Here is a 19714-nt window from a genome sequence, read left to right on the forward strand (position 1 = left end):
TGCCCTGTCACCTCCAACCATTACTTCTTGGAGCAGTGGAGAGAACACTTGGAAGTTTTCAGCTGCACACACATTCTGCTCAGTTCCTGTGCCAGTTCTTGTGTGGAAACATCTCCACTGACACGTGCAGCTGGGGACAGCTGAGGTCCCACTGGGTGCTTGGTGCCCTGACTCTGCAATTCTGCTGCTCTTGCTTGGAGCACCCATTTCTGGAGCTGCCTTCTGCTGCAGGGCATCCACAGGGTTGTGTCTTCTGTGTTACTGGGAGTTTTAGAATCCAGTCTTGTGCATCTTTTAGCTCAAAACTGTCAAAAATCTTGTTCTTAGCATGGGAAGTGTCTGCTGTTTTGCAAGATCTGCCGGTTCCTTATCAAAGAGAGGGGTTTGCTTCCTACAATCTCCTCTCAGCAGATGGAAACTGGTGTGCTTTGCCTTGACCAAGCCAGCCTGGCACAGCTTCAACCCTTACCATCCAACTGTGAGGGCAAAGCCCCTGACACAGAACCTCCCAGCACCCAGGGGAGCCCTTGCTCCAGGGGTAGCTGCAGCCCTGACCTTGGAAAGGGGAATCTCAGGAGGTTGCAAAACAAGTGGAGTCCTTCTGTCTTTATCATCCCAAATTCCAGCAGCAGGAAACCCACCCCCATCCCTGTGCCTCCAGGGCTTTTTCTGGCCCCTGTTCCAGCTTGTGATTTTTGGGTTTTATTTATTTCATCTTATTTTATTTTGCTGATGCAGCTTTGGTGTGAGCTGGGGGTGTGCATCCCATCCCCTGGTGTGCTGGGAAAACGGGGTTTGCTGGGAATTCTGAGCAAGTTCTTTGCCCACCCTCAGAGGCAGCCCTGGAATAAACTCCTGTGGCATCCAGGAGTTTGGAGGTGGGAGAGCCCTTGGTCTCTTTCACTGGTACAGTGGCTGAGTTGCCTCTTCCCAAGGTTAAAAGGAGCTGGGATCCAGAGTGTCTCTATTTATAGCAGCCACGTACAGTGCCCTTGGCAGAGAGGAGGGGAAGAAATGCAGCTACTTCATCTGGCTGTGCTGAGGCCAGGGCTGCTGGGCAGGCTGCTGCTCCACTCCTGACATTGTTCCTTCCTCAGTTCCCATCCTCTGGATGGATTTTAATCCAGTGGCAGATCTGCTGTAGCCAATGGATACCTCATTGCTGCAGGAGGCCCTGAAATACCCTTGTGCCAGCCATGCAAAACCCAGTCCTGCTCCTCTTTGTCTTTGTTTTTAATGGTGCACAATAATTGTCAGGGCTGTCAGTTCCTACACCAAACCTCAGTGATTCTGAGGTCTCTTTTTTGTGTGTCAAGCTTTTCCTTGCCTGGGATGGTGATGGTGGCAGAAGGACTAACCTGTGAGTGGCTCCCTAAATGTGTGGCTGGCATCAGAGACTCTGGAGTTAAGAGACCACAGGGAACTTGCTCATTTTTATTACAGGGGAAAAGATGAAAAGTCATCTCAGCTGCCACAAGCAGGTAGGTCTGGTTTAAAGTCACATCATTCTGAGGTGGAGAGGGCACAGATGGGGGTGTGGGGGCTGCTTTTCTAAGAAATAATAGTGATAATCTGAAGTAAAATGCGTGGTGACACCCTGGCTGTTAGGAAGTCAGAGATCTGGGATCTCCATCATGGGGATGGGTACTGCAGGGCTGGGGGGGCAGCCTGTGCCCCCGACCCCTGCCAGCAGCTGTGGGGTACAGTGGGGAACAAACCTCCCTTCCAAAAGCCCCCCAAGCTTTGCTGCCCGTGGTGGAGCTGTTCTGACATGGAGCGAGGGACATTCCTCCTGTCACAGAGGGAATTTTTCTTTCCAAGGGGAATGTGCACTCTCCAGGATCTCTGACCCGGAGCTGTAGGTGAAACAGTGACTGCAGTAACTCCCTGTGCTTTGTTTTCCTCAGGCCTGGTGTGTCACCCCTCCTGGGTCACCTCACCCTTATCCTGGGTGATAACCCTCAGTCCTTCCTGGGTAGCTGTGAGCAGCTGGACAAGACTGGCAGGAGTGCTGTACTGTCCTTTTCTAGGAAATTAAGCACCCAAGAATGGAAAACATGAAAGGAAAAGCACAACTTATGCTTACAGAATCCCCTTGTGGAGAGAAGGTAATGCCTCAGTTTCCTGTTTACAGGAAAAGAGATCCATACACACAGCTTGGAAGCTTCAACTTGTCATTTCATCAACTTGTCATTTCAACCCCAGGCCTTGACATAACAAATCTGCACCCTCAGCCACAGTGAAATGGTGGAGGGTGTCCCCACACAGCAGCACTGTGGTCATTAAACATGTCCTGGTCATCATCTGGGGTGGATTCTCAGAGATAATTTATGAATATATAGGCCTCAAGAAAAGGCTTCTGGAAGGAGAAGCTCCTGCTGAGCCTGCACACCTGTGTTAGAGTCTGATAGTGAATAATCCTCTGTGGATTCACACTCTGCTCCAAGCTAGGAGATGATACCAAGAGGGCTGGGATGCAGCACGTTGTGTTCTGCAGCTGCTGCTGGCACAGTAGCACCTTCTAGGAAGGTAAGAAAAGGACATAAACCCCCCTGCTTTCCCTTCCTCTAAGGTTACCTGTTGTAAGGAGCTGTAAGGAGAACAAAGGGTTGATTTCATAATAATACCATTTATTTGTCATCAGATGTGCACTCAAGAGGCAGGACATAAAAGGCAGTACACACAGAGAATGCTGGCAAGGGCATGGAGGTGGCAGCAGGGGTCTGGACCTCAGTTCCTACTGGTAGGCTTTATTTCAGTTACAAGTTTAAAAATATTATTTCTGTCTTCACTGAAGTCTCTCTGTGCAGCCACTCCTGTTTCCTAGAGGTGCTGGTACCCTCCCATGAGGAAAAGGAGTGAAGAACAGGATTTGTCACTCCCTCAGACTGTTGAATGGGCAGCAATCATCCCCCCCATTGGATGAAATCCTAATTAGCACCTTTAATTGCTTGAAAACAGATGAGAACTAAGGGTCTGTCTCCTGCAGTGTCCACCCTACCCACGCAGATTCTCCTCAGATTCTCTGTGCTCCAGACCTGCAGGTGTTTCAGGTGTGCTGCTGTCAGCTGCACATCACACCTTGCTCTGCTCCTGTCTGGTCAGTGCTTCCCCTGCACTACCCTGTGCCTGGGCTGCCAGGCAGAGCAGAGCTGAATGTCCCTGGATTCAGACAGGGAAAATAACTGCCAAATGAAATTTACATTTTACATCAGTTACTTCTTTGGAAATATGATTCAGACAGGTAAAATGGTTGCCAAATGAAATTTACATCAGTTCCTTCTTTAAAAGTGGCACTGGACTTGAGCTTATTCTATCAGATGGTTTGGCATAGTGACCAGAGGCTCTGTGAAGTTCACCACTTCAGGCTCAGATGGGAGGAGTGGGAAGCAGATGCTGATCACAAGAGCTTCCCAGCTGAGGACTGGATTTCACCGGGTGGGTGGGGAAAGCCAAGTGAAGGCAAATCAGGTGGGGTTTATTTGCAGCAGACCAGGAAAGCTGAGCATGCCTGCAGTGAGGGGAGGTGCTGTCTTCCCTGCTGCAAAGTGTTCCCTTGGGTCACCCTCCCCTGCAGCCTCAGCTCTCCCCCTTTGTCCAAACCTTCCTGTCCCCCTTCTTCAGGTGAGGGTTAGGTGCTGTCTTCCAGCCTGTCCTGATGTGGGGGAAACTGCTTCCCACCCTCCATGCAAAGGTCAATTCCAGCATTTTGAGAAAAGTTTTTTCCTGCTGGGACCCCTCCAGTGATGTCCCAGCCAAACTGCAGGGGCCCAGCCTCTCCCTACAGTCACTGCTGGGCTGAGCTGAGCTCTTAGGAGCCCTTTGCTTTTCTCTCCTTTTTTGCTCTAGCTGCCATTAGGGTGAAGAAGAGCCTGGGGCAGAGGTTCCTCAGGTAGACAGCCAGGCAGGGGGTAAGGCCAGCCACAAGAACTTCTTTCTTCTTCTGTCCCACTGCACGGAGGACCACCCGAGCCACCTCTGCAGCTGACTGTCCTTCTGCAGTGTTCTTGTCCATAACTGCCAAAGGAGAGCCCAGTAAGCACCAACACCAGCAGGTAAGCCCCCATTTTAATACCTTTCCTAGCAATGCTCTGTTCTAACTGCACCTGGTTTGGGTTTTTACATCAGTTGGGGATAGGAGCACAGGGAGGTTTAATTAATGGTTGGGCTAGAAAACTGATTTAATTGCCATTGAGGAAGGCAAAATTTGGGGAGTTACTGTTCTTCCCCTGCATCCAAAGTTGCTTCAGGGCTCACCTGTGTTCCCACCAGGGCTCACACTTTGGATTTAAGGCAGGGAGGTGGAAATGCTTTCAATCTGGGGCCCAAAATCCAGTCTCACCTCCATAGCGAGATCCGTCTGCTGTGACAGCATTGAGAGAGAGGTTTGTCTGAATGTACCCAGGGCTTATCACTGTCACATCAATGTCATACTGCTCCACCTCTGCTCGCAGGCAGTCAAAGAAGGCCTGGGTAGCATGCTTGGAGGCAGCATCTGAAAAGCAGGGAAAGGACAATGCACTAGGGCTGCAGGAAGCTTGATTCCCCCAAATGGGTTTTTTCACTGCAATGCAGCCACTTCTCAGCAAGAGCCCCACAGCTGTTCCCCAGCTTCCAGGTTGGGGTTTGTTGTTGGTTGTTTTGTGAATGGCAGCAACAGGCAGCAGGAGTGAGAGGCAATTTAGGAAGGCAGAATGTGAAGACTCCAGTTGGAAACTGGCTGGGATCCTGAGCTTGGTATCACAGCCCTGCCAGAGCACCAGGGAGTGAACCCAAGCTGCCTCCCACTCCCAGGAAAGGAGATGTGGAGCCTGGCAGGGGAAGCATTTGCTCAGCCAGGCTGGGGAATGTGATGCCAGTGCATGCCCAGCTCCCTGCTGAGCCCAGTGGACCTGCAGAGCAGGTTCTGAGCTTGTCTGCACACAAGTCAAAACCTGATCACAAAAACAGACAGAAAATTTCCCCCTCATAAATGGCTGAATGATTCCTTTTGCTCGCTCCCTTTCCTTCATAATGCAATGAAATCATGGAATCAATCAGGAAGGGACTCTCAGGTGTTAAGGCAGGAATATCAAGCTGTTTTCCAGCCACTGAGAACACATTCTGCTTCCCCATTCCTACACAACTTGAGGACAGGGCTGAGATGTTTGCATCTGAGGTGCCTTCAACAGCTGTGGGTGATTTGTGAGCACACTGAGAATGATGCCCAGCTCTGCCTTCCCTGCATGCAGCCTGCTCTGCAGAGAGCTAAATGTGGAAGCAGTAGCCAAGTGTTCCTTCAGTCTGGTGCCCCAAATATGTCTCCCCCATCGTCTGTGGAGGTACTCACAGGCAGATCTGAAGGGAATGCTTATCTTGCCTTGAACGCTGCTGATGGCCACAATGTGGCCTTGTCTCCTCTTGATCATGGAGGGGAGAAGTGCTGGGAGAAGACAGGAAAAAAAAAAACATTCAGAATAACAGTCCTGCCAGTGCTGCTGTCAGAAACTGCTGCTTTCAGGACAGAGATGGCTCAGTGAAATGAGAAGATCTTTTTGTTTGTTCAGTGGGTAGGGATGGTGCTGAGGATGCCTCTGACTGAGGCTGCAGTCTGGCTGGGACAGTCACCTACCAGGATGCTTTTTGTGCCAGAGGTTGCACAAAGGTTGTGACAGTTGCTGTGCTCTCCCACAGACATGGTCAGCAGGACATCTTTGCACTTCCTGCAGCTGACACCCTCCAGGATGAACTTTGTGTCTCACTAAGGGAGCTTCCTAGGAAAGCTCAAAAGGTTCTCAAGGGTTTTATCAGTGCAGACAGATCCTTCTGACCAGATTTTTCTTCAGCAGTTTCTAACAGACTGGAGTCAGGAGGTGTTTAAACTAGGTGGGATCACTGATCAGGTACTTCCCATGCACTCATCTCCAAAGCTTGCTTATAAACCAAAACTTTCCTCCCCTCTTACCCTGTACTACACCAAAACCAACTACAAACACAAGGGAAGTGAAGTGAAGCTGTGCTGCACTGGCCTGCAGGAGCTATCAGCCCAAATCCACTGTCCCCTCGTGCTCTGGATGACAGGTACCTTTGGTGAGGGCTATAGGACCAAAATAATTTGTTTCCATCACTTTCTTGTCCACATCCAGTCTTGTGTCCACCACTGTGCCTCGGAAGCTAATGCCTGCATTGTTGATCAGGATGTCCACGTGGCCCAGGTACTTCAGGATCTCCTCAGCAGCATTCAGGACACTTTTTGTGTCCGAGAGATCAAACACCACAGTGTGAGGTTTGTGTGCCTGTGAAGAAACAAAAAGTTGGCAAAAGAGCAGTTCAGGCTGTGCAGAATGTGCTGGTTGTGGGATTTCCCAGCTCTGGACCAACCCTCCTGCAATTAAAGCCTGGCAGCTCCATGGGGTAGGGATATGGGATGGGAGCAGGTTGTGTTGTCTTTACTGTTCCTGTAGCCTGTTCCTTATTCCAGAGCCTGGGAAAGGGGGTGGTGAAACCTTCCTCAAGTACTAAGGTTTGCTGTTGTCTAGTAAGGAAAATGCATCTGAAATAGTAAAAAATGTAACACTTGTCTTCTTCAGAAGCCAGTGATAGGTTCCTTAGCCACTGCCAGCAGAACTAGACCTTAAAAAGAAAAGCCAACAGAAGGGAAGTCACTTCTCCAGATCCAGGATGTGACATCCAGAGGCAGGGGGTCTGGGCACTTCTTTCACTGCCATTGCAAGGCAGACTCTTTAGCAGCTTTATTTCTATAGGGTTCCTACAAGCCCTGACATGTCAGCTCAACACCCACCTCTAGCAGGATCTATCCCTAAAACCACAGAGTTGCATTTTTCCTATTGCTCAACAGAACCACCCGTGAGCAATTCTGTGACTTCTGTCCTAACATGAAGAGAAGTCCTGGCCCCACAAGGCAGGAGCCTTTCCCCCTCCCACACTTACGTTCTGGTGGTGATTGGTCATGGTTGAAAGCTCCTGCACCAGATCTTTGAGTTTCTCACTGTCTCTGCCACAGAGCACCAGCTTGGAGCCAGCTGCATGGAAGACTTTTGCACATTCTTTGGAGAGAGCAGGGAAGAGAGAAAAGGAGATGTCTGAATGCCAAAGAGCAGATCTGTGTCATGCCTGGTGAGAGGCTGAAACATCTTTCAGCTGCTGAGGGTCTAAGGTGGCTTTAGGACTCTGGGGTGACAGAGGTGAGGCAGCTGCTGAGGGTCTGAGGTGGTTTTATGGTTCTGGAGTGACAGGCAGAGAGGTGACAGTGGTGAGGCAGCTGGTGTGCTCAGTGAGGGTGTTGGTTATGCAGTTATTGTGCTGTTTATGCATCCTCCCCCATCAGCTGATCAAGTTTCATAGAATTATAGAATGGTTTGGGTTGGAAGGAACCTTAAAGATCAAGATCCCAACCCCCCTGCATGGGCAGGGACCCCTCCCACTGACCAAGTGGCACAAGGCTTCATCCAACCTGTGTGTCTTTCTTAAGAGGGGCTATAGGTACCTGGGGCAGATCATCTAACACTCCTGTTCTTGGGAGTTTCAGTTTTAGTGAACACCTCCTAAGGTTTTGGAAGCCTTGGAGCTGGTTGGCTTCATCAGAGTGCTCCTCTTCCTCAGGAAAAGGCAGAAGAGGGGATGCCAGGCTCCTGTCCTCCTTCCTACCAGCTGTGGAGGCAATCGTGTGTTCTACCCTACCCCTCTGGGATCAAGGGGATAAAATGCCTGATTATGGAAGAGATGACACAGGTTGGTAATGAAGGGTGCTTAAGAACACCATTAGAGGTGGTCTAGAATTAATAATATTTATATTAATAATTGGGAGTGAGAGGAAAAATGTAAGAACTTGCCAATGAGTCAGTAAGGGGGGGGAGATTTCACTGTACAATGGTGGCAATGCAACAGCACCCAGCACCTCATCTGCCCAGCCTGTCACAGCTGCAGGGTCTCTCCTGATGCTCCTTCTGTCTCTCCTTGATGTGGAAAAAAAAATTCTTGGGCTGCTCCCAGCTCTTTGTCTGTGCCAGGCAGAGAGGACCAAGTCATCTCATTTGGCCTTTCAGTTACCAACCCCCCTGGGGATAAACTCACATGCAAAGACAGCACCAATCTGAGCTCTGTTTGTTCTACAAATGTACTCATCCTAATGAAAGGCCTAGAGAGCAGAGAGCACCTTCTCTTTTTTCTTCAATTTTAAAGCAATTCTAGAAAGTAGAATTACAAAATATATCCACTCACATACAGAGTAAGTTTTACTTGGGGGAAAAAAAAATCCTTTTTTTTAATTACAGCAAAATCCTCACTGGTGTTGGTGTTACCAAGAGTCTGAATTTAGAAGGGAGGAGATTGTACTGCAATAGAAAAGGTGCCTGAATTTGGGTGAGAGGGAGAAGCAGCACAAAGTAAGGCTGGGGGTCTGGGAATACAACAAACCCGAGTCCAGAACACCAGTTCTGGGGAGCTTTGGAGAAACAATTTGACTTCCTGGCTTTTCCAGGATTTAGATAGAAGACCCCTGGCAGCCTAAGAGCAGCATAACTCCTTTGCTTGGTTGAGCTGCTGTTTCTGCAGCACCATTCAAACTTTCCTTAACAAAAGTGGAGATTTCCTTGCACCCAGCTTTGCCCCAGGAGCTCTGATCCGGCTGCTCAATCCACAGCTCTCAAAACTCAGAGCAACAGGAACTCCCTGCTCATCGCTGCTTTATCCCAATGAGTGCCCCTTTTACAGCCCTCTGCTTGTCCTGCTTTTGGGGTGCCCTTCTCTTGGAACCCACCTTTTCCCAGGCCAGAGGTGGCCCCTGTGATCACCACCACAGCTTTCTGGAGATGCGCTCGCATCCGCATCCACTGCAGCAGCCGGAAAACGGCGAAGATCCCCAGGCTGCCAAAAAGCAGGGGGATGATGACTGTGCTTGTGAGATCCATGAGTTTCCCTCTCTGAACGGTCTGCCTGGAGCCACAGGATGAAAGGAAACAGAGGGTTTTACCACCAAGAAAATCAGCAGAGGCTAGAAAACTAAGGAAGTGCTTTCTCTTAACCCTGCCTCAGGCTCCCAACGACCCAGGTGGCACACACGGGGATCTGCAACAGATTTCCTCATCCCTTCTTTTAGGCTTCCAAAAGTTGACATCAGTGCCCAACTTTAAGCACCTAACAGCTGATCTGAAGATCCCAGCAGGACACTTGGTGTTGGATCTCGTCAGCTGTCCTGTAACAAAGGTGGGGTCAGAGGTGCTGCTCCCACATTCTGCTCTACATTCACTCTCATACAAAATATATTTGGAGTGGAAGCTCCTCAGGGCTGGGAGAAGCCTCTGCAACCTTCTGGTTGTAATAAAATCTCTTTGATTTCTCCAGAAATTTCCCAATATATGGTAAGGAGGGATGCTTCTGGTGTGGAATACTTGGGTCAGCTTCACCCCTCCCAACCCACTGCACTTGGGTGGTTCAGATCTCCCCTCCCTGCAGAAACCCCACAGCAGAGCTGGGGATGAAGAAAACAAATCCATCTGCTCTCTTCTCTTCTCACAGCACTCAGCTCTGCAGCCTCTCAAAACTCCAGTTTCTCTGAACAGAAAAATGATCTTGTAAATCCCTCCCAGCAAGGTCAGGACACTCTGTGTGTGTGTGTGTCTGCACTTCACTGCACAGCCAGGCTCCCCTGGGCAGAGGGAATGCACCCAAAGTGGCAAACCAGAAACCCCAAAGGAGGATTAAACTCATCCTGTCACAGAGCACTCAGCTGCTCAGACCAGCATCTTATTCTTCCACCTTTTTGTGCTGAGATGATTTACTGCAGAGGTCTGGCAGAGAGGATTTCACACACGGGTGCACATCACCCCCAGAATAAATCCTGGGAAGGAGCTGTTCAGAGACAGCCACGGGGCCTCCTTTAGGTGGGAGGTTCTTGCTGGTTCATGTTCAGTCCTTCAAAGCAGCTGCTTCTCTTCACCTTGTCCCTTTTTTTTTGGCTCTCAAAGGTCTCTTGGGATTCCCAGGAGGAGCTGTGGGCAGGGGCAGCAGCTGCCCCAGGGATTAGGGGATATTTTGGAATCCAAATTCTTCAGGTCCTGTTTAGGACTTCTCATTCTCTCCCAGGTGAGGGGAGGTGGGGTGGCACTTCCCCCCTGTGCCCCTGGGGAGCTGAGCTGTCTGAAAAGCACCTGGGCTCCTCAGGGAAACACACAAGGCTCTGGGAAGAGGGAGATTTCTCTGGTACCTTTTCTAACTAAACCACCCCAGAAGCTGGGAAGGAGTCCCACGTTTGATCACAGTGTGGTTCTTTCATGTTTTTTGGCAAAAATAAATGTGAAGTTTGCAAGGACTGGATTCTCTGGCAAAGAACCAGTGGAAAAGAACCCCCAAGCCCAACAACTCCAAGCTAACCAGGTTCTGGGCAGGGAGCATCCACTGCTCATCAGTGCTGCACCAGCTATGCCTGCTGGATGACTCCTGAGAGGCACCAGTTCATCTCCTTCCTAAACAAAAATCTGCCTTTAGTTCTTTTGAATTAATTTCAATTTTAAATTTAATTTTTAATTTCAAATCTTTCCTAGCCTTTTAGTGCTTTTCTTTCTCTCCCCCCAAAGGTATAATACAGATATATTCTCTCCCCCCTGTATAATAATACAGATATTATTTACTGATACTATTTACTGATACTATTTATTTACTGATATTATACAGATATATAATGATATTATTTACTGATATATACTGATATTATATACTGATATTATTTACTGGTACTATTTACTGGTATTATACAGATATCATTACTGCTATCACACACAGCTATATCTATACCACATTTCCCCAGCTCTGCCCAAAGCCCCCTGGAGTGCAAGTCAGGAGGAAATTCCTTCTGATAAACGGGGTGGGGAAGAGGCTGATGGATGGAGAGGAGCAAGAGGCAGAGGGACTGAACTGATCAGAACCTTTTTTAATCAGGGCACACAGCTGCAGTGGTTTGTGCCAAGGAAGGAACTCAAAGGTCCCTTACAAAGAGCCCCTGGCAAAGGAAATGCCAGCTCAGGCAGGCTGGGGAAAGAGGAAAATGTCTTCATGCAGCCAGGGGTCCTCCAGGGACCCCTCCCCTCCTGAGAGGAAAGGAGAGCCTGGGCTCAATGGAAACAGAATTCATCAAATTAATTAATAGAAATAACACATCCAATAACACACCCCTCCCACTGCTGTTACCATAAACCACACCAGCTCTGCCAGGAGTACACCCAGGACCTGGATCCCTCTGGGAAGCTGAATGCCAAAACCAACTCTGTGCTCCCCAAATTGGGTCCTGGAGCCTGCTCAAAAATGCAGCTTTTCTCTGAACAGAAAACTGATCCTGGGATTCTACCCCAGAAAAGGCAGGACAACAACAGACAGAATTCCAGCAGGCCCACAGTCAGTTCTTCTTTGGTGTCATAGAGTAACTTGTGTCACAGCCCTCTGAGCCTTCCTTCACCTTGTTACATTGGACAGGCTGAGCAGAAATGGATAAAAAAAAGAAAAATCAGTGGAAAAGGAGAGCATGGGAATCAGGTGGAGCCCCAGAGCCACTGCTGCTGCAGGGACAGAGGGGCAGCCACCTCCTGGTCAGCTTCCAGAGCTGTTTGGTGGAAAGAGCAGAGGAAAAAAAATGCTGCAGCCTGAAAGACAAGATCTGTTCTGTTCAGTATGGAGGTTACCTGCTGCAAAAGGCAGAGGAAAAAACTGCTGAAGATGAAATGGATCAGAGAGAAAAGACTTGATTCCCCCTGACAGAAATGCTGAGTTGCAAGATAAAGGCTTGGAAAAGATAAAAAGCAACAAATCCAACTGCAGGCAGGCAGCACTTTGAAGTAGCTGAAGACATCCCAGGGCTGATAACTCCATGTCAGGGGAGTTCCATTAGGGGTTCCCACCCCTAATTTGGGGTAAATCAGATATCCTCAGGCCTCCTGCTCAGAGACTGGAGACCCCAGCATCACCTTAGCTGAAAAATCTGGGAAGTCATGCTGAAAAAAACCCTGTTATTAAATCTTCACAGCTGTTTGTGAGTGCAGGAGAGCAGAGGAGTGGAGTGGAGAGGAGAGGAGCCACTGCTGGTAATGGGGTGAGAGGAAGCCCTGTAGTGCTCCCCCCAAACAAGCAGGATTGGAACCTGCAGGTTATGAGAAAACAAAACCTGGATGTTGCCCCCTAAAAGCCAGGACACTGATTTCCAAAGGAACAAAGATCAGGAAGGTCAGGAGTGCACTGCAGGCAGCAAAGATGAGATCCAAGTCCTGGCAGAAAGCAGCACCAGCACCATTCCCCACACCACACCCATTCTCTGCAGCTCAGGCACCAAGGCTCAGCTTCTTCCTCTGCATGACAAGTGGCAGCAACTGGGAGGCTATTTTCAGATACCAAAAGGTGTCATTTCAAAGGCAGGGGGAGAAAAGGAAGGGAAAAAAAGTCATTTTTGGCTAGAGAAGCCTCTGTCCAGGAGCACGAGAGCTCCAAGCTCCCTTAGCTCCTGACTTTTAGTCTGCAGAAAGCCCAATATCCTACCTTGGGGAAGGACTCCCTCGCCAGTGACTCTCAGCTGGTGGCTCCCTCTGCTCTTTTCACAGGACAGCTCTGACTTAAATCTGGAACTGGCAGCAGCCCAAGCTCAGCCCAGTGCCAGCACAGCCAGGAGCTGCCTCTGGAAACAGCCCAGGACGGGACCTTCCACACAGGGGGTGGTGACAACCCCCAGCCTGACAAGCTGGAGCTGAGCTCAACTCCTCCTGGGGAAGCTCCTCTTTATTTCTGTGATTAAGCAAATAATTTCCACTGTGGGATCCCAGAACAGTTTGGGTCAGAAGGGTTTAAGATGAAAGCTCCAGTTCCAGCTCCCTGCCATGGTCAGGGACATCTCCCACCAGCCCAGGGTGCTGACAAATCTGGGAAGTCATGCTGAAAAACCTGTTATTAAATCTTCACAGCTGTTTGTGAGAGAAGGAGAAGGAGGAGGAGAGGGAGAGGGAGAAGGAGAGGGAGAAGGAGAGGGAGAAGGAGAGGGAGAAGGAGAGGGAGAAGGAGAGGGAGAAGGAGAGGGAGAAGGAGAGGGAGAAGGAGAGGGAGAAGGAGAGGGAGAAGGAGAGGGAGAAGGAGAGGGAGAAGGAGAGGGAGAAGGAGAAGAGCCACTGCTGGTAATGGGGTGAGAGGAAGCCCTGTAGTGCTCAGGTCTCCACCCCCCAAAAAGCAGGATTGGAACCTGCAGGTTATGAGAAAACAAAACCTGGATGTTGCCCCCTAAAAGCCAGGACACTGATTTCCAAGCCCCATCCCACCTGGGATTCAACATTTCCAGGGAAGGGGCAGCCACAGCTTCTCTGGAAAACCTGGGCCAGGGGCTCAGCACCCTCAAACCAAAGGATTTCCTCCTCATGCCCAACACAAATCAAAAAAAAAAAAAAGAGAGAGAGAGAGAGAGGAGAGAGAGGAGACTCCTCCAGTTTTGAACCACTGCCCCTACACTGCACACCTGGATCCTGAGCATCCATAAAGCCCAGTCCTGGCCTTACAACACTCCAGATGGGGAATAAAAGGAGCCTGGTGGATCAGCTGGAGTTCCCTGGGACTCTCCAGGAGTTTTGGTGTCCCAGGGCAGGATCTGCTGCGGGTATCACACTAAGGACAAGGAACCAGCCTGGGAATGGCTTCCCTCAGGAGCTCTGGGCACAGCTGGACAGGCAGAGGAGTTCCCCCCAGCTGGGAATGGGCACTGCTTCCAGCAGGTCCTGCATAATTCCCTTGGGCGGGCAGGCAGCACCCCGAGCTCTGCCTGCAGGGTGGGTCAGACACGGGAGGACCCGGCCCGGAGAAGCCCAGGGAGGGAAAGGCCCCGCTGGGACTCGGCCCAGGGACATCCCCTCCTCCTGCCCTTACACCATCGGTAACAACGCGCTGTGCCCCGGGACAGGGTGAAACGCTTCTAGCAGCCCCTCCGAACCGAACCGAACCAAACCGAACCGAACGCCCCAGCCCGGGCTGGACAAACCCCGCTCTTGTTTCACTGACACTTCCATCGCTCCCCGCCGCCACTGCCCACCCTCTGCTCCCAAATCTCCCCTTTTTGTGCCATTTGGGACACAAACGGGGAATCCTGAGCCGTTCCGGAGCCATCCCGCACCCCATCCCGCACCCCATCCCGCTCCCCATCCCGCACCCCATCCCGCACCCCATCCCGCACCCCATCCCGCACCCCGACTCGCTGTCCCCGCAGTGTCTCCCGCCCTGCTCCCAGCACCCGTTCCGTGTGTAACCGCTGCAGCCGCCATCGCCTCCCCCTTGGCAGCCCGGGGGTGCCCGGGGGCCGCTCACCCATCGCCCCTCCCGGCCCCTCCCGGCCCCTCCCGGGACGCGGGGTCAGGCCCGGGCCCGCGGGGCCTACCTGGCTGCGGCCGTCACCATGGCCACCGCCGGAAGTGCCGCACAGCGCCTGCCCACGGGGGGGCGGAGCTTCCGCCAGCGCGTCCAATCGGAGCCGGGGATTCCTGCTCGTTAACCGGCAGCTGGTCCGTTTATAATCACCGTCCCTCCGGGAAGCCGTGCTCACGCCCAGGGGTTCCGCCGTGCCGCCCCTCCGGACTGAGCCTTCCCCGGGGCCTTGGCCCCTCCTGGGCCTCCGGGCGGCTCCGGCAGGGGCGGGGAAAGGCCAAAAAATGGGGAAAAAGGGGCAGGGGTGCGGTTTGGGTTCCCCAGAGCCTTGGGCTGGGCCCGGCTCGTCCCCGGGGCCCTGGGCCAGGGGTCTCTGTGGTCACCCCTTAACCCAGAGGGGTCCCCGCGGCTCTCGGGTTATTGCCCATTGCTGAGTGCCCTGAGCTCATCCCTGAGCTCATCCCTGAGCTCCATCCCTGAGCTCCATCCCTGAGCTCATCCCTGAGCTCCATCCCTGAGCTCCATCCCTGAGCTCCATCCCTGAGCTCATCCCTGAGCTCCATCCCTGAGCTCCATCCCTGAGCTCCATCCCTGAGCTCCATCCCTGAGCTCCATCCCTGAGCTCCATCCCTGAGCTCATCCCTGAGCTCCATCCCTGAGCTCCATCCCCTTTTTATTTCGGTGTCTCCACAAGGAAGGGGCAGTTGGAGCTGGAGGAGCTGGAGGAGCTGCCTGTGTCTGATCAACCCCTGGGAGCAGCGATGGCTGAGTGGCTGTAAAAGGTGAAAAAACTTTGTGTTTTTTTTCCCCAGAGCCCTTTTGAAAGCCCCGATCAGGGGAAATTTCCTTTCTCCACTTTAACTCCAGGTCCAGGCAGTTTTGCCCCACGAGATGCCACGGGCTGGCTCCATTTCTCTCTCTGATGGGGCCTGAATCAGCTCCAGGGTGATGATCACAGAATCCTAGAACTGGCTGGGTTGGAAGGGACCTCAGAGCTCATCAAGTCCAACCCTTGATCCACTCCCCCCGTGGTTCCCAGCCCATGGCACTCAGTGCCACATCCAGGCTCTTTGGAAAGATCTCCAGACACGGAGAATCCACTCCTTCCCTGGGCAGCCCATTCCAATGCCTGATCACCCTCTCCAGAAAGAAATTCTTTCTCATCTCCAACCTAAACCTCCCCTGGCACAACTTGAGACCCTGCCCTCTTGTCTTGCTGAGAGTTGCCTGGGAAAAGAGCCCAACCCCCCCCTGGCTCCAACCTCCTTTCAGGGAGTTGCAGAGAGTGATGAGGTCTCCCCTGAGCCTCCTCTTCTCCAGCCTCAACACCCCCAGCTCCCTCAGCCCTTCCTCACAGCATCTCTGCTGGATCCCTTCACAGCCTCCTTGCTCTTCTCTGGACCTGCTCCAGCACCTCAATCTCCTTCCTGAGCTGAGGGGCCCAGAACTGGACACAGGACTCAAGCTGTGGCCTCCCCAGGGCTGAGCACAGGGGCAGAATCCCTTCCCTGGACCTGCTGGCCACGCTGTTCCTGAGCCAGCCCAGGATGCCATTGGCCTTCTTGGCCACCTGGGCACACTGCTGGCTCCTGTTCAGCTTCCTGTCAATCCAGACTCCCAGGTCCCTTTCTGCCACTCTGTGCCCAGCCTGGAGCTCCCCAGGGGGTTGTTGTTTTTCTGGCTCCTGGGGCTGCAGGGCAGGGCCAGGCTGGGGCTCAGCTCTCCTCAGGCACCTGGAAACCTCAGGCCCCGTGGTCCCAACCTCCAAATGGGCTCAGGGGCTCTAAGGGGCAAAGGTTCATCCCAGCACAAGGAGTTTTCCCATCTCTGTGTGATGGGAGAGCAGAAAATGTTCCCAGAGGCTTCCAGAAACACCTCAGTTTTTTCCTGGCAGGGCATCCCAGGTGGTTTCTGCTTCTGAGGAGCAGAGAGTGAAAGGTTGGGGGGCTGGGGCAGCTGTGTGAAGACAGATTTGTCCTAGTTTTTATATGACAAAAAAAATTAAATATTTTTTTTACATGACACATAAGGAAAATACTGAAATGAATTCACAGCCTCAGCCTTTGTCATTGGTAGGGGATCAGTATTTTGGAAAAGAAGCCAAGATCTTCCTGGGAAAAAAAAAAGCAAACCACCCCATTCAGAAACCTAATTGCCTTTTTTTTTTTTTTTTTTTGGCTTTGGGACCAATATAAAAAGGAAAGAATCAAGAAATGTATTTACACAAATGATGCTGAAAAACAAAACAAACAGAAAAACAAAACAGAAGGGGATTTCTGCCCTGGAAGCCTCACTGGGAGCTGCAGTTTCAGTTTTCTGAAAATCAGGGCTGGAAAAACCACTTCAGGATGAGCTGCATCAGGAGCCCCAGGAGGAGAGGAGCTGCCCCAGGGCTCTGCCCCAGGGCTCTGCCCCAGCTCCTGGGGGGTTTTCCTGCTCTCTGCCAGCCCAGTTGCTCTGACAGGGAGCAGCTCTCCCCAGACTGGCAGGAGGTGGCCAAGTTGTGCCCTGGAGTGGCTGCAGGGTTGTGGAGCAGAGGGAGAGAGAGGAGGCACAGCTGGAGAAGGAAATCCATGGAACCAAGGCCTGACTGTGGGGCTTTGATTGGGATTCTCTTACCCTGTTGTTAGCACTCAGCCTTCTCTTTCCTTCCTCACTCTGCAGAAGGCTGGGATCCTTTTAGCATTTTAACCCTTCCTTGGCAAACATCCTGCTGTGCTCTCACTGCTCTCCTGAAGCTCTTTTTGCTGTTGTTGTTTTGGATCTCCAGGCTCAGGGCAGGATTTGGTGCCATCTCCTCTCCTGCAGGCAGCACTTGGTGCAGCTCTGCAGCCTCCTGACCCTGCTCTCTAGGGCAACAATTTTGTGCTCTACTTCCTCCAGGCTCTTCTTTGTCACCTTCTTTTTTCAAGGAGTATCAGATCTAAAATCTCTCTCAAAGCTTTGGCTGCTTCCCCTGAGTGCAGAGAGATCCAGAAGGTAACAGGGAAAAGATCCCTCAGCAAGTTTGATCTGAGAGCCCCCACTTTCCCTGTGCCTGGAAAAGGGAAATGTTGGGGAATGATTTAAGGTTTTCTTGTCTCTGATGCCTGAGTGCAGACTCCACTCCCTGCTTGCATGGGCTGGGCTTACAGGAGGCAGTGAAAACAGAGATTAGGGGGGAAAAAAAAGGTAGAAAACAGAAAGAAGGGCTCTGGGGGGGGTCTTTACCCCACAGCTCTGCAGTCAGCTGGTTGTGTCCCTCCCAGGCAGTGGATGTGAGAAGATGTTCTTGGGTTTTGCCTCAGTTTTGGTTCTGGTTTGGATCCAGGCTCTGTCTCAAGGCCATCAGGCTCCTCTCAGAGGATTCTTGCTGGGCCCTTGCTCCCTCAGCTCTTCTCATGAAGGATTTTGCTCTGGGTTCAGCTCACTGCACTCTCAGGTTGTTTTGCACCACCTGAGTAGTTTTACTCTTTAATTTTATTTTTTTTTTCTAACTCAGCTTCTCTGAGCTTTGGTTCCAGTTGTTTCTAATCCCTGCTTTCTCCAGCCCCTGCAGTGCAGCATTTCCAAGCTGAGGATGCAAACAGTGCAGAGTGAGGCAGCCAAACCCCTGATCCTTGGAGGAGCTGGGGAGGAGGGAACCATCTCCAGCACCCACCACAACCTCCTGAACCAACCCCAGCACCTCCGGGGGGGAGGAGATGCTGCTGGTTCCTCAGGGGCAGAACTGGCAAAGCTGAGGGAGCATTTCCATTCCTTTAATCGCTGAGGGAACAGCTCAGGCCCAGAGCAGAGAGAACATTTCTCCTCTCTGCAGCTTTGCTGAGCTCAGGATTTCCAACCCCATCTTCCCTGCCCTCTGTTTTAGAGGGGTTAAAGCTGAGAGCTGCAGAGCAGTGCAAGGCTTCCCCTCCTTTTGGTTTGGTTTTGGGGTTTTTTTGGTGGGTTAGGAAAGAGTTAAACGACACCAGAGGGAGAGGCTGAGCTATTGTTCAGGCATCCCTGGGTCCAGGGTGCTGATCTCTATTCCCGGATCTGCCTCTGGCTTCCTGCGTGACCTTGGAGCGGTCACTTACCTTTTCTTTTCCTCAGCTCCCCGATGATCCCGTGGAAATCGTTCCCTTCCTCTGCTGCCTCGCTCCCCGCGGGTCGCGGCGTGGCTGAGGTTCTCCAGTGGGGAGATGCTGGGAGGAGGAGAACACCTTTCCCCTTCCCACTGGGGAAATAGTCACGCAGCGGGCAGCACTCTGGGGACCTGTCCTGGTTCCCTCAGGTACAGAGGGGCTGTGCATGTGCTGATACTTCAGGTGTTTTATTTTATTTTATTTTATTTTCTAGTAGCCAGCCCCGTGCTGGAAGCCAAACTCCGTTTGTCGAGGCTGCAGCTTCGGGCTGCACTGAGCCTGGCCCGCACTAGATGGTGCTTTTGAGCAAAGGTTTGGAGCACCCAAATTCCCAATTTTTCTCCCCCTGCTTTTTAACACCCCTGGGGGGGAGTTAATGATGCTGCTGCTGAGCAAGGCTGATCTGGGGGTCCTGCAGGCTCCAGATCCCCACTTCAGGGGGTCCTGCAGGCTGCACCCCCCCAGCCAGCCCATTGCTCTCCTGGGCTGGGGGTTTTGCAGCAGGGATCAGTGCTGCTGGGCTGTGGCAGAGGAGTGAATTCTTTCCGTGTTTTCTATTCCCATAAGGAAAAGGCTTCAAAGAGCAGGTCCCCTCCCCCTCTCTGCTGGTGAAAGGCATTTAGGGAAGCTGAGGGGGGAAAAAAACCCTAAAAAATCCAGCACTGGGAGATGCATTTCTTTAACAAACTCTCCCCACCTCGGCAGAAGGCTGCTTGGTTTTGTTGTGGTTTTTCTTCTTTTCAGTTTTACACAGGGAACTGCTGGGTTTCACATCCCTCTCTGTGCAGGGGATGTCACCAAGCCAAGGTCACTGCTGCTGCGTGGCAGTGCCAAGCACTGAGCCTCCCGGGGCTGAGCACGGATCCCAGGAGGGCTCCGGCAGGTAAGGAAGGGGAAGGGGCTCGGAGCTGCCCCCACGAGGTGCCCAGGTGGTGCTGGGCAGAGCAAGGCCCGGGAGCAGCCTTCCCTCTGAGAGAGGGAGATGAGGAGATGGATGAAATGATTAAACGAGACAAGAGGGCACAAAGGGTCTCAAGTTGTGCCAGGGGAGGTTTAGGTTGGAGATTAGAAAGAATTTCTTTCTGGAGAGGGTGATCAGGCATTGGAATGGGCTGCCCAGGGAAGTAGTGGATTCTCCGTGTCTGGAGATCTTTCCAAAGAGCCTGGATGTGGCACTGAGTGCCATGGGCTGGGAACCACGGGGGGAGTGGATCAAGGGTTGGAGTTGATGA

General features: G+C 51.9%; 1 protein-coding gene across 3 annotated transcripts; it reads right to left on the reverse strand.

Moving 5' to 3' along the window:
* Positions 1-2609: 2609 nt before the first annotated feature.
* DHRS7B (dehydrogenase/reductase 7B) lies at positions 2610-14465 on the reverse strand. 3 transcript variants are annotated; one of them, XM_030459841.1, is made up of 7 exons: positions 14390-14465; positions 8759-8934; positions 6931-7046; positions 6065-6275; positions 5330-5422; positions 4343-4495; positions 2610-4017 (listed from the first exon to the last, which is right to left on the reverse strand). In XM_030459841.1, exons 1-7 carry the CDS (start codon positions 14407-14409, stop codon positions 3812-3814), a joined length of 975 nt encoding a protein of 324 aa, XP_030315701.1. In that variant the 5' UTR covers positions 14410-14465; the 3' UTR covers positions 2610-3811. The 3 variants fall into 3 exon arrangements, with proteins under 3 accessions (XP_030315701.1, XP_030315703.1, XP_030315702.1); XM_030459843.1 differs by lacking the exon at positions 14390-14465 and adding an exon at positions 14201-14220; XM_030459842.1 differs by lacking the exon at positions 14390-14465 and adding an exon at positions 12520-12786.
* Positions 14466-19714: the final 5249 nt, after the last annotated feature.

This window comes from Calypte anna, chromosome 14 (assembly GCF_003957555.1).
Source record: "Calypte anna isolate BGI_N300 chromosome 14, bCalAnn1_v1.p, whole genome shotgun sequence".
Taxonomy (NCBI): domain Eukaryota; kingdom Metazoa; phylum Chordata; class Aves; order Apodiformes; family Trochilidae; genus Calypte; species Calypte anna.